The 22,652-nt window shown below is 42.8% G+C and overlaps 1 protein-coding gene across 1 annotated transcript; it reads right to left on the reverse strand.

Moving 5' to 3' along the window:
- Positions 1-5,366: 5,366 nt before the first annotated feature.
- On the reverse strand, positions 5,367-13,412 carry LOC105709665 (X antigen family member 5-like). Its single transcript, XM_064364303.1, has 4 exons — positions 13,344-13,412; positions 12,734-12,848; positions 8,463-8,588; positions 5,367-5,565 (listed from the first exon to the last, which is right to left on the reverse strand). Exons 1-4 carry the CDS (start codon positions 13,410-13,412, stop codon positions 5,543-5,545), a joined length of 333 nt encoding a protein of 110 aa, XP_064220373.1. The 3' UTR covers positions 5,367-5,542.
- Positions 13,413-22,652: the final 9,240 nt, after the last annotated feature.

Below are 22,652 nucleotides of genomic sequence, written 5' to 3' on the forward strand. Positions count from 1 at the left end.
ACCGACAGGTGAACATCACACAATGGGGTCTGCTGGGGTTGGTTGGGTATGGGAAGGGCAATGGGGGGAGGGGTGATTGGGAAGGGACAACACTGGGAGAAATGCCTGATGTAGGTGTCAGGTAGATGGAGACAGCAAACCACCATGGCATGTGCATACCTATGCAACAATCCTGCAAGATCTACACATGTACCCCAGAACTTAAAGCACAATTTAAAAAAGGAATGAAATTCTAAAAAACAACAACAAAAAAGACGAGATGGAGACTTGAAAGGATTGGCGTGGGTATCATTTGGAGACGGTGTCCCGAGTGTGTCATTACCGTAACAGGCAGCATGTCAGTGTCTCCTCACCTAAAGGTCTTGGGTCTGTACATCAGAGAACACACCAAACCTGTCCCTTCTACACCTTCACAAAGGAGAAAGAAGCTGTGTAGCTGAGAAAGGAGACTATTCCCATCCTCCTAGTTCTCAGACATGCTTCTGTGTAAGTTGGAACCCAGGATCCTTTAAAATGAAGATTCCAGGATTCACACCCGGTGGGTCTCATGTAGTGTAGTCAGAACGATGCCCTAGGATCTGGGAACTTACTGGCCAGCCTAGGGAACTTTCAGAAAACTTATTAAATCCCTTAGCTAGCAAGACTGTCTGCAATATACCCACTCTTCCCAGGACAGACATGAGGTTGAGAAGAGTGATCTCAGAGCACACAGGAACACAGGACAGGATGAACTAGTGTGAGACTCACCATAAGGGTAGGGCAGAGGGATATTTGAGGAGGCCTCATAACTCTGTCTGGCCTTTCTCCCTGAAGGCCTCAGTTTATCTCAAGTCTCTTGTCTTTGTGGGTGGTGAATGGAGGGAATGTCAGAAAATAACCTTTTAGATCCCAAAATTGCATGGGCTCCTCTCAGGACCATTGAACACACAGGATGGGAGGTGATACCAGCTATTCTGCTCCTCCCACCAACCCTGGATTCTTTCTGGCCCCGTCATGTCCTTCCACGGGAGCCTAGGGCAATGTCAGGATGTAGGGCCAATATCTTCCCTTCCCTGACAGACACTGGCCCCTAGCCTGTGGAGGTAGTCTCCCCTCTCCTCCTTTCAACAGTCCTTCTCCTGGTCTCATCTGTGATCCCACAGCAGACAGCTGTCCCTGGTAGCCTGATGACCTAGCTGGACCCCTTCCTCCTGTGTCCCAGCCTGGAGAGGGCTGTTCTCTCAAGAAAGACAGCAGTCCCAGGATCTCAGAGCCATGACTACCACAGAAACATCCTGAGCATCAATGTCCCTTAGCAGTGATTGACCTTTGAAATGAAGCTTCACCACACGCCCCAGATGGCCCTGAAACACTTTCTTTGTTTTTGTTTTATTTGAGATGGTGCCTCACTCTTGCTCAGCCCGGTGTGCAGTAGAGAAATCATGGCTCACTCCCAGGCTCATGTGATGCTTCCATTTCAGCCTCCCAAGTAGCTGGGACTACAGACACACCCCACCATGCTTGGTTGTTTTTTAGAAATATTTTTGTTGAGACCAGGTCCCCCTATGTTCCCTAGGCTGACTTCAGCCACCATGCCTAGCCCTGAACCACTTTCTTATCACAGAAAGCAAAGCAAGACAGAGGAGGAAGGGGCCTGTAACCCCTTTTGGGAAACATTGTGTACTCTTCCTTTGTGCCATGTTATTTCCCTTGTACCAAATGCAATATTCCTATTCTTTTGATGTAAATACCAAGTTTGAGGATACTTCTTTTCATCCTAAACATCTGGTTTATAGCCAGACTATCATCGCCTAGTTTGGGATATATTGGACGTTTCCAAGTGCAGTTGTGGTTGTTGGAATAATTGGTAGGGGCTCCTGGCATTTGGGGACTGAGTGTTACAAGAAGGCAAACATCTCTTTCCAGAGTCTTCAATAAACTGGATTTTCCATACATGTCACTTCCCTGTAAACTGAGGGAGGCTGGTATGTTTCTTCATCTGGGAAACTATAAACCCTTATTGACTGCTTCGGAAGTCACACCACTTCAGGGCATTCCATTCTTGGATTGTACTCTGACACAACATTGCAGTAACAGTTTCCTTTGTAACTGAGCATTCCTGGGGAAAATAGAATAAGGAGAATCCAACTGACCTACAAATGTGATCACTTCCAGGATAAGCTGTTAGTTGATGGGGAAACTTAAGTGGGAGATGTTGGTAATGTGATCTCTCATGAGTTGGTGAACACACTGGCTGTGCCCGTTGCTGTTACTGCTGTTGCAGGTGTATCTCCCTCACCAGGCTCCCAGGTCCTTCCTCGAAGTTTGGAAACAAACCCAGTAGATCCCTGTGTTCTCAGAATAGAACAGAGGATCTCACAGCCAGGAGGAGAGCAGGGAACACTTGTGGAACTCTAGTGATCTCTACATTATTGGATGAGCAAACCCTGAGTCACAGTGATGAGTAACATGGATGTCAGTGGATGTGACATGAATGTCACAGGCCTCTGCATCAGCAGTCGTGCAGCAGAGTGAGAACAACCTGCAGTACTGATCTCAGTTATGTCCTTTAAGGGTCCCAGATGTAAGCAGCCTATTGGTTAGGATTCCTCTGTGTGTGTGTGTGTGTGTGGGTGCATGCACACATGTGCGTGCACAAGCGCACGTGTGTGGGTGCACGCATGCATGCACATGCACAAGCGCACGTGTGTGAGTGGGTGGAGAGAGAGAGATTGAGTTTGAACCTAGCTCATGGATGTGTTGTGACTGGCAAGTCCAAATCTCGGAGAGCAGGATGTTAGGCTGGAGACCCGATGAAGAGGCAATATGAGAGCACAAATCCAAGGGCAGTGTAGAGGCAGAACATCTTCACCTTCAGGAGGACCCCAGTCTTCTTCTCTGAAGGCCTTCAAGGGACTGGATGAGGCCCACCCAAATTGTGGAGGGCAATTAGGTTTACCCAAAGTCTGCTGATTTAAATGCTAGTTCTCATGTAAGGAAAACGGTTCACAGAGACATCAACTCTAGTCAAAGTGAACATTTCTCATGCATCACAGCCTAGCAAAATTGACATATCAGATTTGCCATAATGGCCATCTTATACAAATCCTATCAATGATGCTATCTGACAAAGGCAGGTGACTTCCTAAGATTCTGTATTAACCATTTTTATATAGCCCAAGCCATCATTTTAGGATCAGCACAACTCCATCCAGGAAGCTGAAGCTGAAGCTGATGTGGATGCCTTCCAGGGATGAGGCAGTGATGGGATAGTCAGGGTGTATATGAAAGAACAATCCCAGAGGGCACAGGTGATACCCCTGGATACCAAGAGTTTACCCTTGTTAACCAACTTCAGAAGGACATACCTTTGTCAGGCAGGAGCTGGCCAAGGCCCCCAACATAGTCTCCCACTGAGGGACCTTTCCCTCTAAGGTTCCTCCTCCAGTCCAAACATCCTGCTCTAAAGTTGCATCTTTGGTATAGGGGAACTGTCAGAAGGCAGTCATTTCAGGGTGGTCATTGACACGGGTTCCTACTCTTCACAAGCATGGATGACATCCCTAGGTGTTCTGTGTGGGATGTTTTGGAGCTGGGTCACCCCTGCTGTTGCACAGTCCCAGCTCCGTCAAGTATGATTTTGGGTTCAGGATTCAGTGTGGTTTCAAAATTGGCCTTAGAGTATGACTGTGGTCTCCTCAGAGGACGAGAGACCCACCATCTGTGCTGTCACTGGGTATCTCCGATTCAGTGTTGTACTGTGGGTCTACGAACACTGCACTGACACAATGTTGATCCTGCCTTTGCTATGTCTGCAAGTAATCAACCATTCGTTCCATTTGGGCTCAGTCTTCTTACCCGCCAAATTTATGAATATATCACAAGCCCAAATAACAACTGAACTGGCGATCCTTGTGGCCTCGTTAGCCACCACAGGGCTTCTTAGGGACTGCGTGAGCTCTTGACACACTACGATATTGAATTGTGTGGTGTTGCCTGACTGGAATAGACTCACTCTTCATGGCATCACACACATCAAACAAGTTTTCAGCACATACTACTGGCACAGGGTTGGCCTTGTCACACCTGGGTTATTTACAAATCAGTTTCAGAATCCATGCCATGTCTGATACCAGACACAATGCTATTTAACTTACATATTTAAATCAAATAAGGTTCTGAAGTCAAATGCATTTAAAATGGTAGCTTGATATTCTTACTTGAAATTCCAAAGCAGTTAACACATACTAAAGATGTAGTTGTAAACAAAAATTGAATGAAAATATCTGAAATGTTAAAGGGATTAAGGAAAGATAACTAGTACATTTATCTGCAGTGTAACATCTGCTTCCTATGTTATTTCATTTATTCTTGATAGCAAGCATTTAGTGTAAATATTCTAAGTTCTGCTTTAGAAATGGGGAAACAGTCTGGCAGGATATAAGTGTTTTGCCCATCATCTCAAAGCCGGTGTGTGAGAGGCAGGATAGAATCCCACGGCTGTGTCATGCCATAGCCTGTAAGGAGACAGTGTAGGTAGGATCCAAGTAATTTTGCTTCAGCAAGTTTCCCTGGTTTTGTTCCCCTTTTGTCTACCTAGGCCCTAGTTCTTTCATCCAGCTCTATAGCCTACAGAATTCTCACATATTTTGTGGAAAATGGTGTATCTTAACAAAGGATGCAGATAAAGACATACATAGGGGAAGGAATGATGGAAGAGGCAGGGAGCTTCCATGGCCTCTATGAGCATGCTACCCTCCGTGTGTTCAGCTAGGCAGAAGCTCTCTGAACCCTGTTTTTTGGGTTTTGATGGAGGTTTCATTGTATAGGTATGATTGATTAAACTGTTGGCTTGCCATTGGAAATCAACTTAACCTCAGCCCTCTCCATGTCCTGAAGGTTGGGGATGGGGCTGAAAGGCTAACGCTCTAATCCACGATCCTAGAGCTACCTAGGAGCTCCCAGCCATTGGTCAACTCACTGGCATACAAAAAGGCATCACTATGTGGAGTTTCTACAAATTGTAGTTGTATGACAGTAAGCAGGGTCCAGCACAAAATATTTATTTCATAATATCACACAGGTGTATACCAGCCAAATGAGAATACAAAGTTGGAAAAATTATGCTTTTTATTCAGACACGAGTCTCATTCACCCAGGCTGGAGTTGCAGTGGTGTAAACATGACTACCTTCATCCTCGAACTCCTAGGCTCAAGGGATCCTCCCACCTCAGCTTCCAGAGTAGCTGGGACTGCACCTACACACATACATGTATACATTCATGCATTCATTAATTTATTTTTGTAGAGAAGGCATTTTGCCATGTTGCCCAGGCACATCTCAATCTCCCAAGCTCAAGCAATCCTCCTGCTTCAGCATCCCTATGTGTTGGATTACAGGTGTGAGCAACTGCACCAGGCCAAAATTTTCAATAGTGTCTATGATGTGAGAATGAAAACATGTGCAATACTTCTTTGGAGGAAACTGGAAAACTTTGTGGAGATTTTTAAAAGTCAAATATCTCAGATAAATTCAGTTTGCATTCTTTCAGCTCGTCTTCGTTTAAACCTGTGGTTTCCCTTCTGCTGCAAGAGAAACATAACAGGAGGGAACATTACTAGCACAACTGTATTCAGATGAAATTAAAGGTATGCAATTACATCAAAGTTTTCATTTTATACAATGGACTAAAACCAGAAGCCTAAGAGTCACCATATGGCTAACATTCAACTAGACCTCTGTAGAGACTTTGAAGATACACTACCATGCATATACAGTTGCGACATTGTTTAAGCACACCCTGCTTTTAGTGCTAGAAGGAAACAAAAAGACAGTCCAAGGTCAGAACACATTAAATCAAGTGAACCTATTAAAAGGGGCTTAGATTAGATAGCAAACATTATGTAGAGTTTTACTCAAACTACAACCAGGTGACAAAAAACCTAAGAAACAGAAGGAATTTCTGAAAAAAAAAATCCTTCAGAAAACATGTATAATTTAATGTTTTGGCTTGAAACTATGGCCTGGATGTCCAATAGCCTCCTGCAAATAGTCTGAAAACTATCTTTTGAGAAAACAGTTAATGCCACATTAGGAAATACATAAGTGAAGTGAACAGAAAGGACAGTTTTGTGGTTTTTTCTCTCTATTGTGTGGAAGTGCAATAATATTCCTTTGAGCTAGTTTGCCCTTCTTTTTTCTTTAATATACACTAACCATTTGCATCCAGTTTTCACCTATAGTCCTCATGTCAATATAAATAATGACACATTTTTCACTGGAAAGTATTCTGGTTTGTATATAATTAATTAAATGGTCATATAAGTTTTAAGGTATCACTATCATGATATTAAAATGTGAAAGAGTTATACATCATAACCAGTGTGGAAAAAAAAGAAATGGAGAGGGAAACAAATCGAAGAGTTAGACATCCGGAAAAGCTAAATATTTCCTTCTAAAAGTAACTGTTTTTGAGGGACAACTGGCAAATTTCATAAGTTCTTCCACAGCCTTTGTGATGTTCAGATATTGAGGTATTACAGGAATATATTAAATATTGTAGGCATTTCTGTCATTTCAACCGTTTCATCCACACTCTGAAAACATTAGTGTTCAAGAATGTATTCCCTTTCAATTATGCCCTACATTCAATACCTGTGTCTTGTTCACTCATATTCCATGTTGTGCCTTTTCCATTTTCTTCAAGATTGTTTAATCTACTGGATGCTCCCTTCTCAGCTATTTCTCCAAAAAAAAAAAAAAATCTATTAAATGTATTACTTTTGGATTAGTTTTACTTTTGTTAATGATTCGCATCTTTCATTTACTGCCTGTTTCCTTTTCCCTTAAGTTTATTCTGTGACTCATTTATTATTTTTTTATTTAATATTATTTTCTTGTATCATGTAATTTACTATTTTAATAAGATATACTTTTAATGCTATGACTATCCTAAGAATACAATTGAAGCTTGTTCAATAGGCTCCTGGAAATCATCTGAAAACAATCTTTTAATGTAAATAGTCTAATGAAGTTGTTCAGCAGTGTGGAGTACAAACATTTAGGTAATTTCTCCCATAAATATGCCGCGCTTCCTTTCAATTCAGAGGTTCTTTTAATTAAGTCAGCAATTCGGAAAATATGTATAAAAGATACCTATGTAGACTACTCAGGACTTAGTACATTATAGTCTTTGAACTTTAAATCGTATCGTTTGAAGACTCAAGGCAGAAACTTGCAATATATAACCTCTGATATGGTTAGAGGTTGCCATGTGTGTCTTCAGTCTAATTACACACAGTAGCTCACGAAGACTTACAGGAGGGCAGTGAGCATGCCTAACACAGGCATCTTACAACCAGCTTGAACATCACTGATTTACATGCATGATCCCTACTTCATGAGCCAGAAAACGTGACTGTCTCTTTCCATTTTATTATTCAGTCATTTAAGGCTTCACTGCAGGAAGACTTTAAAACGCAATCATTGGGTCTGGAAAGGGAGGTGGCTCAACCCCTATAATCCCAGCACTTTGGGAGGCCAAGGCAGGTGGATCACTTGAGATCAGGAGTTCGAGCCCAGCCTGGCTAACATGGTGAAACCCCATCTCTACTAAAAATACAAAAATTAGTCAGGCATGGGAGCATGTACCTGTATTCCCAGCTACACGAGAGGCTGAGGCACGAGAATCGCTTAAACCCGGGAGGCAAGAGTTTGCAGTGAACAAAATCGAACCACTGCACTCCAGTCTGGGTGACAGAGCGAGACTCCGTGTGAAAAAAAAAATGCAATTGTTTAACAGCCTGAGAGAATTCAGGATTTGACAAAATCCAAGAACACTGACGAAAGTCTCCATACAAGTAAACAAACATCCAGCAGAGTGCCCACTCATTTTCTTAGGGACAATGAAACCTCAAGTTGGATATTATAATTGGACTGAAGCTCATTGTTATGAAAAACAAATCATGAAAATAAGAGTATCTCTGCATTCTCTCCAACAGAACTAGAGCATCCAGAAACCAGCACTGAAATGGATTTGAATCTATCTGATGGGCATTCGCTACTTTTAATAAAAGAAAAACGGGTTTAGGACTTAAGAGATTTGTTCAGAATCTCAAAAATTGTGTTAGAGCTGGTACTAGAATCTCCTTCAGGTCAGCATATTTCATAAAAGGTGGCATTAGAATGTATTTGAGCAAAGCAGAAACTAGAAAATAACGTGAAAATTGTTAGCTGTTGGTGATACTCAGAAGAAAATTTTTTTTATTTGATGATTCAATATAACTTTCACCCTATTTCTGTCTGTATCTGAGAGTGTTTCAGTTTTGCAGTCAGGATTCTGTGGTCTGAACTACCTTCCAAAGAAAGTCTGCATTTGAACTCTGTTTCTCAAGGGGCAGTAATGTTCTCTCTTTTTATTATCAAAGTATAATATTGTGGAATACAGAAAGCACATAATTTTGAATCTTAATGGATAGCATACCTCCTTCTGGCATTTTAACCTCTTTTGATTTTGGCACACTCTTCCCCTCTTCATCACGACCATCTCCGCATTCACCCTCGGTCTTTGACAGAGACAGCTTCTGGATATTAGCGTTCAGGTCAGGCACTAAAAAATACAAAGGATACAGACTGGAGCAGCGAAACAAGAATGATAAATGAGGAAATGATCATATTCTTTTCCTCAGTGTTATGTAATGAGTCTGTAGGCTACTATGGTAATAAATGTGATGCAAAGATGTCCCACCTTTGTCTTCCTGTATTATGATATCTTATCTTAAACGACAGTCTGAGGATAAATCGCACCACACCTACATTTCCCATACTTTACCATTGTGTATTATCAACATACAGCTACCTAGGAAATCTGAAGACTGCCCCACAGATAGCATTTTAATCAAAACTTAACGTAATTATCTGAAGGTGTACATCAATGTGTTGGTGGGCCTATGAAAAATCTTATAGTCATGACACTCATCCCCTGTTGAGGTACCTTGAAAATGTTGGGGTTAATCTTTTTTTATTGTATTTCAGGTTTTGGGGTACATGTTAAGAACATGCAAGATTGTTGCATAGGTACACACATGGCAGTGTGATTTGCTGCCTTCCTCCCCTTCACCTATATCTGGCATTTCTCCCCATGATATCTCTCCCCAACTCCCCAACCCCCGCTGTCCCCTCCTCTATTTCCCCCCAACAGACCCCAGTGTGTAGTGCTCCCCGCCCTGTGTCCATGTGCTCTCATTGTTCAACACCTGCCTATGAGTGAGAACATGCAGTGTTTGATTTTCTGTTCTTGTGTCAGTTCGCTGAGAATGATGGTTTCCAGGTTCATCCATGTCCCTACAAAGGACGTGAACTCATCGTTCTTGATGGCTGCATAATATTCCATGGTGTATATGTGCCACATTTTCCCTGTCCAGTCTATCATCGATGGGCATTTAGGTTGGTTCCAGGTCTTCGCTATTATAAACTGTGCTGCAATGAGCATTCGTGTGCATGTGTCCTTATAGTAGAATGATTTATAATCCTTTGGATATATACCCAGTAATGGGATTGCTGGGTCAAATGGAATTTCTATTTCTAGGTCCTTGAGGAATCGCCACACTGTCTTCCACAATGGTTGAACTAATTTACACTCCCACCAACAGTGTAAAAGTGTTCCTATTTCTCCACATCCTCTCCAGCATCTGTTGTCTCCAGATTTTTTAATGATCACCATTCTAACTGGCATGAGATGGTATCCCAATGTAGTTTTGATTTGCATTTCTCTAATGACCAGTGATGATGAGCATTTTTTCATATGTTTGTTGGGTTCATGTTTGTCTTCTTTTGTAAAGTGTCTGTTCATATCCTTTGCCCACTTTTGAATGGGCTGGTTTGTCTTTTTCTTGTAAATCTGCTTTAGTTCATGGTAAATTCTGGATATCAGCCCTTTGTCAGATGGGTAAACTGCAAAATTTTTTCCCATTCTATTGGTTGCCGATTTATTCTAATGACTGTTTCTTTTGCTGTGCAGAAGCTGTGGAGTTTGATCAGGTCCCATTTGTCTATTTTGGCTTCTGTTGTCAATGCTTTTGGTGTTTTGGTCATGAAGTCCTTGCCTACGCCTATGTCCTGAATGGTTTTGCCTAGATTTTCTTCTAGGGTTTTTATGGTGTTAGGTCTTATGTTTAAGTCTTTAATCCATCTGGAGTTAATTTTAGTGTAAGGTGTCAGGAAGGGGTCCAGTTTCTGCTTTCTGCACATGGTTAGCCGGTTTTCCCAACACCATTTATTAAACAGGGAATCCTTTCCCCATTGCTTGTTTTTGTCAGGTTTGTCAAAGATCGGATGGTTGTAGATATGTTGTGTTGCCTCCAAGGCCTCTGTTCTGTTCCACTGGTCTATATCTCTATTTTGGTACAAGTACCATGCTGTTTTGATTACTGTAGCCTTGTAGTATAGTTTGAAGTCCGGTAGTGTGATTCCTCCCGCTTTGTTCTTTTTGCTTACAATTGACTTGGCTATGCGGGCTCTCTTTTGGTTCCATATGAAGTTTAAGGTGTTTTTTTCCAGTTCTGTGCAGAAGGTCATTGGTAGCTTGATGGGGATAGAGTTGAATCTGTAAATTACTTTGGGCAGTATGGCCATTTTCACGATATTGATTCTTCCTAACCATGATCATGGAATGTTTCTCCATCTGTTTGTGTCCTCTCTTATTTCGTTGAGCAGCGGTTTGTAGTTCTCCTTGAAGAGGTCCTTTACGTTCCTTGTTAGTTGTATTCCTAGGTATTTTATTCTCTTTGTAGCAATTGTGAATGGCAGTTTGTTCTTGATTTGGCTCTCTTTAAGTCTCTTATTGGTGTATAGGAATGCTTGTGATTTTTGCACATTGATTTTGTATCCTGAGACTTTCCTGAAGTTGATTATCAGTTTTAGGAGATTTGGGGCTGAGACGATGGGGTCTTCTAGATATACAATCATGTCGTCTGCAAATAGAGACAATTTGACTTCCTCCTTTCCTATCTGAATACCCTTTATTTCTTTTTCTTGCCTGATTGCTCTGGCTAGAACTTCCAATAGTATATTGAATAGGAGTGGTGAGAGAGGGCATCCTTGTCTAGTGCCAGATTTCAAAGGGAATGCTTCCAGTTTTTGTCCATTCAGTATGATATTGGCTGTTGGTTTGTCATAAATAGCTTTTATTATTTTGAGATACGTTCTGTCAATACCTAGTTTAGTGAGGGTTTTTAGCATAAAGGGCTGTTGAATTTTGTCAAAGGCCTTCTCTGCATCAGTTGAGATAATCATGTGCTTTCTGTCTTTGATTCTGTTTATGTGAATCTTAATTAAAGTAATGCTTCAGTTCAAAGGCCCCATATGTGACTTTCCATACATGAATGTCATTAAGAAACAGTATAAAATACAACAGCAAAATCACTGTCTTCCAATGAGAGTATGGTAACTGATGTGTAAAGAAATTAATGGGCATTGATCACTGTCATATTCTAGAACCCCCTTAACAGTGAATTGCTAAAATAGTCTGTAGCCAAAATTCGGTCTATCTTTAGTTTGAAAAAGTTGTCTGTTGAGGAAACAATTTGTTTCATGATAATCTTATCATACTTTGAGTTTTATAATTATAAAAATAGTGAAATGACTTTTAAAAGTCCCTTCAAAATCCTACTAATATAGTTACCTGTAGGCCAGTGTCCTGAATTATCCACCTTTTACCAAACATACTGTCAAAAATACACACCAAAGGAAACAGTGGCTGTCATTCGTTGGCCTCTTTTCTGGGGTTGCTATCCTGTTTCACTGAACTGCATTTAGTCCTGAGCCAATACTGAAGTATGTTACAGTACAGACACATTTGAGAATTAAGAATTTTTAAGCAAAATCATTCACATTTTCTAACATAGATGGTAGGAAGAATGCAAACCTTGGAACAAAATATGAATTCTTTCTCCATGAGTCAAGTGTTCTTGGTAAGTCTCAGTCTCTGAGCCTCAGTTTTCTTATTCATTTATTTATTTAGAGACCTAGTCTCACTCTGTCTCCCAGGCTGGAATGCAGTGGCACGATCTCGCTTCACTGCGACCTCCTCTGCCTGGGCTCAAGCAATTCTCCTGTCTCAGCAGGCTTAGCTGGGATTACAGACATGTGCCATAATACCCAGCTACTTTTTGGATTTTTAGTAGAGACAGGTTTTCACCATATTGGCCAGGCTGTTCTCAGACACCTGACCTCAGGTGATCTACCCACCTCGGCCTCCCAGAATGCTGGGATTACATGCGTGAGACACTGCGCCTGGCCGCAGTTTTCTTATTTACAAAATGAGATTAACATCCCTTTGCAAATGGGCTTTCTTCAGGGTGTTATAATATAGGGTGACTTGGCACTCCATATGCTGTTAAAGGGTGCTTACAACACTGTGGACACCATGGCTGAGAAGATCACACTGCAACATCCTAAGAAGATCAAATTAAATTAGTGCAATAATGTACATTTTCATACAACCAATCAAATGGTTTCATCTGATTTAGGAAGGAGTGTATTTTCAAGCATACGAAATGCATCTTGAAGAAAAAGAGAAGATTCATCACACCCAGGGACTGCAGGAAGCTGCAAACTATACCCATCCCGTTTCTAGCCAACTCTCAATAAATGTTTGAGATCCTTTCCTAATGTTTTCTTTCCTCCTGTTACTGGTCATGGCATAAGGCATGATGCACACATAGGCCTCCTCCCCCCATACACATTCTTTCTTACCATTCCAAGCATTTCGAATTTTAGCTCTACCCTGATCATCTCTCTTCTGACCAGATGTACAATCCTGACTTTCAGCTGGTGTTCCTTCTCCTTGAGGCTTTGGCACATCGGGCTCCTGGGAAAAGGGGTGTGTGTGTGCGTGTGTGTGTGCAGATAAAAAAAATTCTTTTTAATGCATGTCAATAATATGAATATACACATTACATAGATACTTCTGATCATACGCATGTTTAAAGACGTGCCCCAACACTATTCCACATACTTATTCTTCATAAAGTCACTCCTCCCATTGAGAGGTAATTCTAAGACTGTTACCCTCAATGGCTTTGGACACCATTTTAATTTATGTCAGGTTGAATGTATATGCTGTGCTATAAATAAGCATGAGGAGGAAATCATCAGTCAAATCTGGGGAACACAAGATCACACATCCAAACAAGACTAGTATGTAGTCCTCTGGGTTACTCTTTCCTTCATGAGCTGCCTTGATCACTTTTTATCAACATGGGAGAACTTCATCAGTATATCTAAACTAATTCTACAACACAACAACAACAACAACAACAACAACATTCTGCTAATAGAAAACATCAAATGTTAAGTCACTCACGACAGGCCTGGTCAGCTGAACAAGTCGCACATGTCGTATTGGTCTATGTTTTCTTTCTCGCCCACTCATATTTCACTCTGCAAATAGAAGAGTGTGCACTTTAGGAGGCCAAAGTGGGTGGATGACCTGAGGTCAGGAGTTCAAGGTCAGCCTGGCCAACATGGTGAAACCCCGTCTCTACTAAAAATACAAAAACTTAGCCAGGCTTGCTGGCAGGTGCCTGTAATCCCAGCTAGTAGGGAGGCAGAGGCAGAAGAATCACTTGAACTCCGGAGGCGAGGGCTGCAGGCAGCCGAGATTGCGCCATTGCATTCCAGCCTGGGCAATAAGAGCAAAACTCCGTCTCAAAAAAATCAAACCAAACCAAACAAAAACAAAAACAAAAAACCCCAGAATATTGTGATTGCAAAAACGCACATGAGAGGATACTATATTTGAGCACTTCCAAGGCCGTATGTTAACTTGCAATTTTAAAAAATTTGGTAATACATTGAAAAGTCAGTCAGAGGGCATGTATAAGTGTGTATGCCTTCTGAATCGAATACTTGCACAACCAATTAAGTTTATCAAGCTAGCTGAGCAATGCCTTAGGGCTCACGGCAAGAGACACACGGTATTTCCAATGAGGTTTTGTTTCATAACTGGTCTCTTCTTAGTGAGACATTTAAGAAAATACAGCTTGAGAGTTAAAATTTAAGTGCCCACAGCTTTTGTCACACACCCATTTGCTAGGCCCATTTCCCTTCCAAAATGAAGTTTTGTTGGAATGGAGAGCCCCGCCCACCCACTCGAACTTCCAAGATGGAGTTGAGAAGTTGCCACACAGTTGTGGGGGGTCCTCACCGGGCTGGCACCTCTGAGTTTCGTTATACAAACCCTGGGGCTGCGAACACTGTTCCAGAGTGTCCCCACTTTCCAGGCCCCTTCCTTACCGCCCACACCATCGCAGCCCTGATCCCCTTTGAGGAGTATGGAATCTGTCCTCTGTTAGGGGTTCCAGGCGTTTCTGGGACTTGGATACTGCCAACAGCACCCCAGCATCACCACAGCTTCACCTAGCTGCCGCCCCCCGCCCCTGCCGCCCACTCCAAGACCCTTCTTCTTCGTTCGTTCTGACTCCGACAACACAAGAAGGCCCATAGCCATGGAGCGGCATGAGAAGGATGACAGCCTCAAGGCGCTTCTCCCTCGGAGTCACTGACCTAGAGGCCCGACCCTCGGAAGCCTGCTGTCTCCTCCTCACCCTCACTCACACTTCAACTTCCAGTGGGATTGGCCTGTGGACCTAACTGGCTGAGTCCATTGTACATATCGTCTTGGTCTAGGCCAATCTTGATCTTCCTTGCCAATTCATATTTCACAATGCAAACAGAAAGCTGTGACTGGGAAAATGCACTTGACAGGGTAGGTATATTTGACCACTTCCATAGTGAAATGTCAACTTGCAATTTTTAAAAGAAATTTGGTAAGGCTTTGAAAGTAAGTCTGGGGGCAAGTGAGTGTGTGTGCCTTCTGAATCAAATGCGTACACACTCCCTTAAATTGGTCAAGCTACCTAAGCAATGTCTTAAGGCTCCTGGCCAATGACACAGGGTTATTTCTGATGAGGTTGGTTTCACAACTGGACTCTTCATCGTGGAGATCTTTAGAAAAATGCAGCTGGTGAATTAAAACTGAAGTGACCACGGCTTTTGTCACACACCCATCTGCTAGGCCCACTTCCCACCTAAAATCAAGTTTTGTTGGAATGAGGGGTCCCACCCATTCGAACCTCCACTGTAGAGCTGAGAAATTGAGACGAAGCCCTGGGCGCTCCTCACTGGACACCTGTGCCAAGCACGCTATATACCTGTGAGCTCCTGTCTCTAACCCACTGTGTTCCAGACCCTCTCCTTACCTCCCACCCAGCCCTTTCCCGAGTCCTTACGAAGGAGTCTGGAATATGTCCTCTCTCCGGGGTTCCAGGCCCTTTCAAGACTTGGATACCTCCAACAGCACCCCTAGCACTCTCCCCGTCTTCACTTGATCTCGCAACTCCACAGCGCAACTTTCTCCCTTGTTCAGAACCCATCACAAGCCCCAAGATGGCGCCCCGGCATGAGGAGGACTATCACCTCAAGATTCTTTATGTGGGAGGCCACGGACCACACTGTCCCATGCCTTGGAAAGCCACAAGTTCCTCCTCACACTCACTCACACTTCCACTCCTGCGAGGACTGGTCTGTAGACCTACCAGCTGAGTCTCAGTAGCGGTAGAAATGGTCTGTACCACAGTAAAGTAACCCTCACACCCTCACAGCTCCGCGACGTTCACCACGTGGCGAAGGGGCTGATGGGAAGACTCCCAGTGAACATGCGCACGCAGGTGGCGCACCAAGAGCATGCCCAGTGAGGTTGGTGCTCGCCTTGTGGGCTGTGGCCCCACCTCCTCGCCACGCCAGGGCGTGCCCCGCCTACCCCACCCCACCTGCACCTAGCAGTTCTGTGCCCTGTCCCAAGTCCCAAATGAGGACTTCAGAATGTGCCCTCTGTGGGTGGTTTCCTGTGCCTCCGGGACTCAAATACCACAAAGAGTTTCCCCTTCAAAACTCACTCTATGTTCACGAGGCCCTCTTCTGCTCTATGGACCTGCTACCTTCCCTGTCCAGGAACCCCACTACGGCAAGGACACTGCTGCATCTCAGCCTGTTAGGAGAAGGACAGGGACCGCAAGGTCCTTTCCCCTAGGAGGCCATGGACTGCGCCCGCGGGCTCCTCCTCACACTCTCTCACACTTCAACTCTGGGAGGACTAATCTGCGAACCTACTGGCTGAGTCCTAGTGGAAGTCACTACATCTCCTTGCACAGCTCTGCAGAGACAGAAGGCAGACAGACAAAGCGCATGCCATAAAAGGGACTTGTGCAGCATGCACACTGAGTCAGGCACATGCAGGTCTGGCCAGGGTTTTCCCACTGTTCCCTCACCGAATCCCAGGTTGTTTGTAGTAGAAAGAAAGGGACGCGAGAGATTTTTTTTTTTGTCTTTTGCCCACCCATTCTCATGGATTCAGAAACGTTGAGAACAGAGTTGTATGTCACCCTTAGTAGGGGGTGTGTCTTGGAAAGACCTTTTGTGACAGAAATAAAGAATTTTATGTCCATATTTACACATACTTTTTTTCTCAGGGTATTTTTCTGTTGCCCAGGGTGGAGGGCAGTGGCATGACCATGCTTCTCTGCAGTCTCCATCTCTTGAGCTCAAGCAGTCCTCCTCACACTGCAACCTCCCGTGTAGCTAGAACGGCAGGTGGCCGCCACCATGCCCACCTAGTATATTTAGTGTGTTTTATTATTCTTTTAAATGGCATGGAGGGGCTTCACTGTGTTACTCAGGCTGCTCTCAACCACATGACTTCAAGTGATCCTCCCATCTCTGTCAATTTTTATACATGCTTTTTAAACATGCTGTAGACCCAATCAATTCACACTTGTATGCTTTTTTAAGGTTGTGTTATTGCACATTTATACCTCTCAACTGATAGCTGATTTCCCTGAATGCCTGTAAGGTAATCACTGGCCCACCTGTGAGTGTGGTTTTACCTTTGGCTCATAGTGGCTTGGAAAGCCTGCATGGGAAGTATTTCTTGAGGAAAGGTTCAGAGTTTCCAGTAACAATTTTGAAAAACAGTGACAACCAATGTCTTTCTTCCTTCCCTTGCCTCTGCTCATATGCCAGGTTTTCTGTTTTCTCCACTATTAAAAAATCAGCATAGAGTCTTCTGTGATGATAAGTTTTTATCTCTTTAATCATCCCATTTCATCCTCTAGACCTTTTTTTTTCCGGAAAGATTGTAAACAGAAGGGAAAAAATATCTTCTGAAAAACATATTATAATGTAAATTTAGTGAAAAGATTCTTCATATTTATGAAATGGACAGAGTGAAATCCTGAATTTGGAAAAAATTTAAAAATCAGTTTACATAACATCCACCCCTTTTGTCTCTACCACCTATCCTGTGATAATTGTAGAAAAGATGAATTCCTTGCTTGTGGCAACTGCATTAAATAGTCAAACTGCTGGAGTTTTCCATTAATATCACACATCCAGATGTAATAGCCACAAAACACAAAGCCATTTTACAACTGTACCCGTTTTTGGCTGGGCACGGTGTCTCACACCTGTAATCCCAACACTTTGGGTGGCCAAGGCAGGCTGATCACCTGAGGTCCGAAGTTTGAGACCAGCCTGGCCAATGTGGTGAAATGCCATCTCTACTAAAAAAACCAAAACTTAGCCAGGCATGGTGGCGGGTGCCTGTAATCCAAGCTACTCAGAAGGCTAATGCAGGAGAATTGCTTCAACCTCGGAGGTGAAGGTTTCAGTGAACGGAGATTGCGTCATTACACTCCGTCCTGGGCAACAGAACAAAACTCCATCTCAAAACAAAAACAAAAGCCAAAACAACTGTACTCATTTTTAAAATCTCATCGTAATTTTCCTCAAACCTCTAGCACTAAATTCAACATTCACAGACTTTTTTCATGGCCAAATGAGACTCCATCTCAAATATTTGGACAGGGTTGCCACCCACAGTGGCAGCCCAGCTGAAGACAAGGCTGGAATGTGTCTTCACAGACCCACCCACTTTTTGAGACAGAGTTTCTGTCTGTTGCTGAAGCTAGAGTACACCGCAGGACTTACAGCTCTCCACAACCTAGGACTCAGGGTCAAGTGATCCTACTACTTTATCTTCCTGAGTAGATGGGACTATAGACATGTGCCACGATGTCCAGCTAATTTTAAAAATTGTGTAGAGCAGGGGTCTCACTATGTTGTCCAGGCTGGTCATGAACACCTGGCTTCAAGGGATTCTCCTCCCTCAGCATCCAAAAATACAGGGATTACAGGTGTGAGCCACTGCATGTGGCCTTTTTTTCTCACCTTTTTTTCCTTTATCTTTGGCTTGAGGTTTATCTATGTCTTTGTTTGCTCCAGCCCAGGAAACTGATTTTTTCCCTCCCACTTGGAGGAAAGGGCAATTCAAAGGTTCAGGATTCTTGGCCTACCGAAAGTTCATTGGCAACAATTGTGTCCTATCTCCATCTGCCTGCAGGAGAAAACAAAAATTAAAGTCAGCACCAGGCTGCACTTTTCCCCTATACATTATCCTGTGCAGAACAGTGGTTGAGGGATCCAGTGAGCCAGTTCTCTTGCAGTTGGAGGGATTATTGTTAAATGCTGTGAATATATGTACTTTTCATAATAGACAACAGCTTGGCTATGGCCTCATACTATGGAGAAATCCATAGGCTCCCCAAGAGTGACAACTTCATCATCTCTACCCCTTGACTCTTCCTTTATTCAAAGAAAGATTTCACCATGTTATAGTGAGTCAGGGTCTTGCTGGTGAATCACACTGTTGCTGCCACTATGTCAGGGACCACCAAGGCCCCCTCACCTTCAGTGATTTGCGGACACTCTCTACTGCCCTTCCGCATACAACACTCCTAACTGAAGCCAGCCCCCTCACCTCAGGTCAGTATACCATGCCTCACAACTCGTTACCGGTCTCGCTCCTACAATGATCACTCCCCTCACCTGAAACACCCACTGCTCCCTCTACATTGGATCATTACTCAAGCTAAGGGAAAACTCACTTCTTCCCCCCATGTCATTTTGTAGCTGCTAACACATTTATCTGCTTTCCTGCAGAGGAAAACTGCATGAACTTATGCAACACAGTTCATTAGACTCCAGTTTCAAAATTATCTACAAAGGAAAATGAACCAGAATATCCAAAATGATTCTGAAATATGACTTTGGGGAATTCACCCTACATGATGGCAGGATTCACATTAAGTCTATGTTATTTGTTTGTTGATTATGTTTTCAGTGCATTGGAAGAAGGTAACTTCCTTCTTATCTTAGGGATTGATCCCATATACAGGGAGCCATTGATGGTTCAGGAGAGAGGAGTGATCACTGCAAGAGCAAAGCCCCTGAGAAGGTGGGAGGCATGGGATCCTCAGCTGAAGTGAGGGCCCTGCCTAGTGTTAGGAGCATTGTATGAAGCTGTTGATTAGGATTTTTAATCATCCAGCCCCATACAGCAATTGTGTTATTTCTCCAGTGTTCACGACAGTGTGGTATTGGGGAAAAATCAACAGATCAAAATGGAGTCCAGCAACAGACTCACAAACATAAAAAGCTGATTTTCAGAAAAGGAGCAACGGCAACAGATAAAGATTATCTTTTTAAAAAAGTTGTGTTGTTTGCTTCTACTCATGGGCACTACATTAATTGATTTTTATTCCTCTGGTTCCCCTCCCTGTGTTTCTCCTCTGCACTTCAACTGCTCTTCTGTTTGTCTGTCTGCCCCACCACAGTGCGATATTTCCCACAGCAAGTACCATGTGTATTTGTGATATTTGATATGTCCATCCTATCAATGATAAACCAGATCAAGAAAATGTGGCACAGATACACAATGGAATACTATGTCGCCATAAAAAGAATGAGATCATGTCCTTGGCAGTGACATGGATGGTGGTGGCACCCATTATACTTAGCAAACTAATGCAGGAACAGAAAACCAATACTGTATGTTCTCACTTATAAGTGGGAGCTAAAAGATGAAAACACATGGAAACGTGGGAGAAGCATTGCACACCTGGACCTACTAGAGTGCAGGAGTGGGAGGAGGCAGAGGATCAAGAAGAACATCTAGTGGATACTGGGCTTAAAACCTGGGTGATGTGATGATCTGTGCAGTAAATCAATGAGACCAACCTTTACTTATGTAACAAACCTGCACATCCCAAACATGTACTCCTGAACTTAAAGTAAAATTTGGAAATTTTAAAAAGGAAATATCTCAGAATCCTTCTTTCTGTGTCTTGGCCATTGTGTCATTTACCTAAGCATTGTGGTGATACAAAAGCTAAGGCATAACAACAGTTTGTATGGTTAGCAACTTAGCAGGATTATAGCCCAATATGATCTAACATCAACGGCTAATATTGAATTGCATTTGATTCCTCAAAGTACTTAAGGAAAGTTGGTAAGTAAACATATTCATCCTTGAAAATATTTTTAAAGTTCATATAAAGTGGATCAACACTGAATACCACAGGTGTCATTGTCACTGGATGCTAATAAAGTACATAACGAACGATAAGACACAGTCAATAGTAAAAGGGAAAATAAAAGGGGACATATCAAAGCACCATCAGACGAGTGCAGAAGCACACACATGAACACACCCTGCAGCTGGAGAAAGACATGGTAGTTATCAGTCTTCCTTCTCACCAACTCATGAGTTCACAAATGAGTTTGCTGAGGTCAATTACCCACAGTAAAACTGACCAATTTAAACATCACTGACTGCTATTTCAAGGATTATGTAGAAAGCTACAAATAACAGTGAACTTATTCTGAGCAAGACATAATCCATCATCTTCACAGATGGCTAGATAAATGGCCTGTAAACATTTTGTCTGATAAATGCTAAAGTAGTGACGTTCAAACTCTTTTTTGACAATATGTTAGAAATACACAGGTTGTATGTAGTCGACTAGGAAAATAAATATATGTATGTGCATGGGGATGTGCAGTGTATTTGTATACCCTATATGCAGTGAACGCTATTTAGCAATTTGTTTTATCTCCATTCTTTAAAATGCTATTTGTGGCTGACAGCATTAATCTTATGATTTATCATGGATTAAAAACCAGTTTAGAAATGATGAAAGCCTTTTCAGAGAACATCCTCAATGGTTGATAAATGTTGCCATAGAAGATATGCAAATACCTGTGAGAACCCAATTTTGTCCGCCTCTTTAACAATTCACTGTTTTTAGACAAACATACTGTCTTTGATATGGACCAGAAAGGCCACTACACAATATGCAATTACTGAAATATGTGTGTTTGATCTGCAGATATCAGTGTCTGCTTTGCACAGGTGAAGTCTTACTTGGACAGATGAGAACTCACACACAAAAGGGACAGAAGGTACATGTGACCTCTTGTCACAGTGAATGCACAGGGACCTCCATTCCCCTACTGTGCTCCCATTTTATGAGGCAAGTGGTAGAGTTGCACCGAACATGGTAGGTAGTAAATAATTTGACCTCAACCAACAAGCAATCTGCGCTCAGGTGACAGTGTTTACTCTGGTACCCTGAAACTTGCCAGCTGCTCAGAATCAGTAGACTTTGTCCCATCCACTTAGCATCCTGTAGAAATCTCAGTTTTGTCAGATTCCTGTGCATAGAGGATGGGAAGCTCTGGTCATGTGGGAAACTGAGCACTCCCAAAGGTAGACTGGCCATGTTGGTCCCACCTCTGTTTTCTCCCTTAGCTGCTAGAGAGTTGCTAGGGTCATGTATCAGGCAACCCATCTTGTCTCTCCACTGCCTTTCATACTTTCTCCTGCTTCTTGATTCTCACAAGGGCTTCTTCATAACTTTGCCAAACCCATTGTAATTATGATCCTTTGAAGTCATCCAGCATATCCGGAGTTATATTCCGCAGGAACGGCAGCGGGAAGTTCATATTTGGCAGGAAATTGAAGCCTGTAAGCCTGTCCTTTGAAGGTGGAGTGAGGCCACTCAGGAAACAGGTCTGCATGTGATGATTAATGTTAAGTGTCAACTTGATTGGATCCAAGGATGTAAAGTATCGTTCCTGCCTGTGTCTGAGAGGGTGTTGCCAAAGGAGATTAACATTTTCGTCAGTGGACTGGGAGATGTAGACCCACCCTCAGTCTGGGTGGGCACCATCTAATCAGTGGCCAGTGTGGCTAGAATAAACCAGGCAGAAGAACATGGAAAACTAGACTTGCTGAGTCTTCTGGCCTCCAAGTATCTCCTGTGCTGCATGCCTCGAGTCCTTGAATATCAGACTCCAGATTCTTCAGCTCTTGGACTCTCAAACTTATGCCAGTGATCTTGGGCTTTCAGTCACAGAGTAAAGGCTGCAATGTTGACTTCAGTAATTTTGAGATTTTGGAACTTGGACTGCCTTCCTTACTCCTCAGCTTGCAGATGGCCTACTGTGGGGCTTTACATTGTGATTGTGTGAGTCAATACTTCTTCATAAACCATGCTTCGTATATACATCTATCCTATTAGTTCTGTCCTTCTATAGTCCCCTAGCTAATACAGTGTGAAACACTACCATCCAGCCATCTGATGGCATGACCATTTGCTAAATAGTTGCTCCCAGAAAGTCTGAGTCCAGAAATCACTATTTCCCATTCTTTGAGCACTTCTGAGTGCACTATATTAAAAACTGGGATTAATAAGAAACAAAAGGAAGTAAAATT

The sequence above is a fragment of the Aotus nancymaae genome, unplaced genomic scaffold, assembly GCF_030222135.1.
Source record: "Aotus nancymaae isolate 86718 unplaced genomic scaffold, 86718_ANA_hifiasm-v0.15.2.pri h1tg000058l, whole genome shotgun sequence".
Taxonomy (NCBI): domain Eukaryota; kingdom Metazoa; phylum Chordata; class Mammalia; order Primates; family Aotidae; genus Aotus; species Aotus nancymaae.